Consider the following 2,440-nt stretch of genomic DNA (forward strand, 5'->3'; position numbering starts at 1 on the left):
TTCTGGACACACCAGGACTCACTTTTTCCCAGCTCTGTTCCTGAGATCCTGGATGTAGTTGGTTCTCTCTATGGGATGCCCTCGGGATTTGTTGAACACTGCAGAGATGGGGACAGGACAGGTCTGAGTCACAACTTTTGGGGCTTCACAAGGATTTTAACCCCTTCAACCAAGCACAGCTGCCCTCCCTGCAGCCACCCCAAACCTTCAGGACTCCCCAAATTCCACCCCCATCCAACCCAGAGCCCACACTCACACTCTATGGCAGCGTTGGGCTCCATGCCTTCCACATCAATCAGGTACCTGAGCAAAAAAACCCCAATTACACCCAATTAACGAGGAAAAAAAACACAGCTCGGGGGTGATTCAAACAGCAGGAGGAACTGGGAGGTTGGCAGAGCTTTCATTTAGGTGCCAGGCTGGGGGATCAGCATCTGCTGTGCTGAAATTGGGATAAAAAGTGACAGTCTGTGGAGGGCTGGGATTACACTGATCACCTGACTCTGTTTCCTTGGCATTGTTTCCTCCTGGAAATGCCCCCCCCCTGAACCCCCTGTGACGAGGACAACTCACCTGCACACCAGGTAGCCAGTCCTGTTCAAGCCATGGGTGCAGTGAACCCCGATGAGTTTGTCTGTAACACCCAAAGCAGAGGATGTTTGAGTTCCCCTTTCCCCCCAAAATCCCCCCCAGAACAAACCCCTCTGCACTAACCTCTCCATCAGACACCAATAAACTGCCACACACAACATTCCATCACCATATTTACACCTGATTATGTTTAATTTATTTACCAATATTTATTTTTATCTTCTCTTACTGACTGTCATTTATTTATTGTGTCTAATTTTATTTATGTCAAGTTGCTGCCTTGACATTCCCAGGCCAAGGGAAGGGAAAAGAAGTCCCTGCTGCCCCCTAAAACCCCAGCACTGGGACAGCAGGGACACCCACGCTCACCATTGTCCTTGTTGTCATTCAGGAACTTCTTCACCACACACTTGAACTGGAAAATGGTGTGTTTGCTGGGGATTTCGTGCCCCATGGTCAGGATCTTCGAGTAGCAGAGCGTGGCTGGGAGCTCCTGCAAGGAAGGACAGCCCATCATTTCCAGGAAAAAAGGGTTTTTTTAAATTAATTAATGAACCAGAACCCAAAAAAAAATGAGATTTTCCAACTGAGCCCAAAAGAGTAGCAACACAGTTCTGGGTTAAAACCCCTCTGCTTCACTCCTTTGATGCAGCACCAAAATCTCACGTTATTTTTCCCGCCTCCCTTTGCTCCCTGGGGAGGGCACACAGAGGCTGGAATGCTTTTCCAAGCAATTATCCACACGCCCAGAGCTGTTTCCAACCAGGAGATCCCATAAAAAACCAGCTTTAGGGCAGCCCCAAACTCGTGCTGGTTCCCCAGGGTGGTCTCTGAGCAAGGACAAAGACCCCCCGTGGGGTTCCAATAGTTCATCTCAGCCCCCGCCAGAGATTCCAGCGCCTCACACTCCTGGAATTCTCCTCCTGGAGGCAAACCCTGCCCATTCCCAGCCCCCCAGACCCACCTCTGGCCCGTAGTAGCGCCGGGTGTAGGTGAGGTCGATGATCAGCCCCAGCTCCTCCTTCCTCTCCCTGATTTTCCTGAGGAGGTCGTGGGGGGAAAACCTCTCCTCTGGAGAGAGATTCCTGTCAAAACTCTGAGGGGAAACCGCGTTTCAGAGCAGGCATTAAACTCCCTCCCTGAACCCCCCCTAAATGCCCCTTTCCCGGGGCTGTTCCTCCCCCGCTCAGGGCCCGGGGGGTCCCTCACCTTCTTCAGGGGCACCTTGAAGGCGATGAAGCGGGTTCCCGGTATCCTCCTGCCCAGGGGGATGTAGTCTGTCCACCTGGAGCCGGGAACGGGACGGGGGTGGGGGGGGGTTAAATTGGGGGAGAGACCCCCAGGCCTGGGACCCACAAACAGGCCCTGGCCCGGGAGCCTCCCAACCCCTCGGTCCGAGACCCTCCAACCCTCCCAGACCCAGCGGCCCGCGGGCCCTACAACCCCCCTGTCCCTTAGACGTGGCCGTCGGGGCCGGGCAGGGCCGGGCAGGGCCGCACTCACCGCTCGGGGACCCGGGACGCCCCCTTGCCCGCCATGATGGCGACAGCGCTGCGTCACTTCCGCTCCCGCCCCGGCCCCCCGCGGGCACTGCGAGGCCACGCCCACAGTGAAGGCCACGCCCTGTAGAGGTGAGACCACGCCCATAGGTGTGAGGTCACGCCCATGAGTGGAAGGACACGCCTACGTATTGTGAGACCACGCCCCCCGAGGCGCTGCGGGGCTCTGGCGCCGCCTAGCGGTCACGGGTGGGAATGACAGCGGCGGGACGGGACAGGGAGAGGGACAGGGAGAGGGACAGGGAGAGGGACAGGGAGAGGGGCAAGGAGAGGGACAGGGAGAGGGACAG

General features: G+C 56.6%; 1 protein-coding gene across 1 annotated transcript; it reads right to left on the reverse strand.

The window, feature by feature from the left end:
* Positions 1-2,166, reverse strand: LOC114073023 (RNA/RNP complex-1-interacting phosphatase-like). Its single transcript, XM_027910829.1, has 7 exons — positions 2,095-2,166; positions 1,801-1,876; positions 1,556-1,687; positions 961-1,084; positions 574-634; positions 257-303; positions 1-98 (listed from the first exon to the last, which is right to left on the reverse strand). Exons 1-7 carry the CDS (start codon positions 2,127-2,129, stop codon positions 19-21), a joined length of 555 nt encoding a protein of 184 aa, XP_027766630.1. The 5' UTR covers positions 2,130-2,166; the 3' UTR covers positions 1-18.
* Positions 2,167-2,440: the final 274 nt, after the last annotated feature.

This window comes from Empidonax traillii, unplaced genomic scaffold, assembly GCF_003031625.1.
Source record: "Empidonax traillii isolate 1590-97213 ecotype Southwest subspecies unplaced genomic scaffold, ASM303162v1 scaffold4988:size9020, whole genome shotgun sequence".
In the NCBI taxonomy this organism is placed as follows: Eukaryota; Metazoa; Chordata; class Aves; order Passeriformes; family Tyrannidae; genus Empidonax; species Empidonax traillii.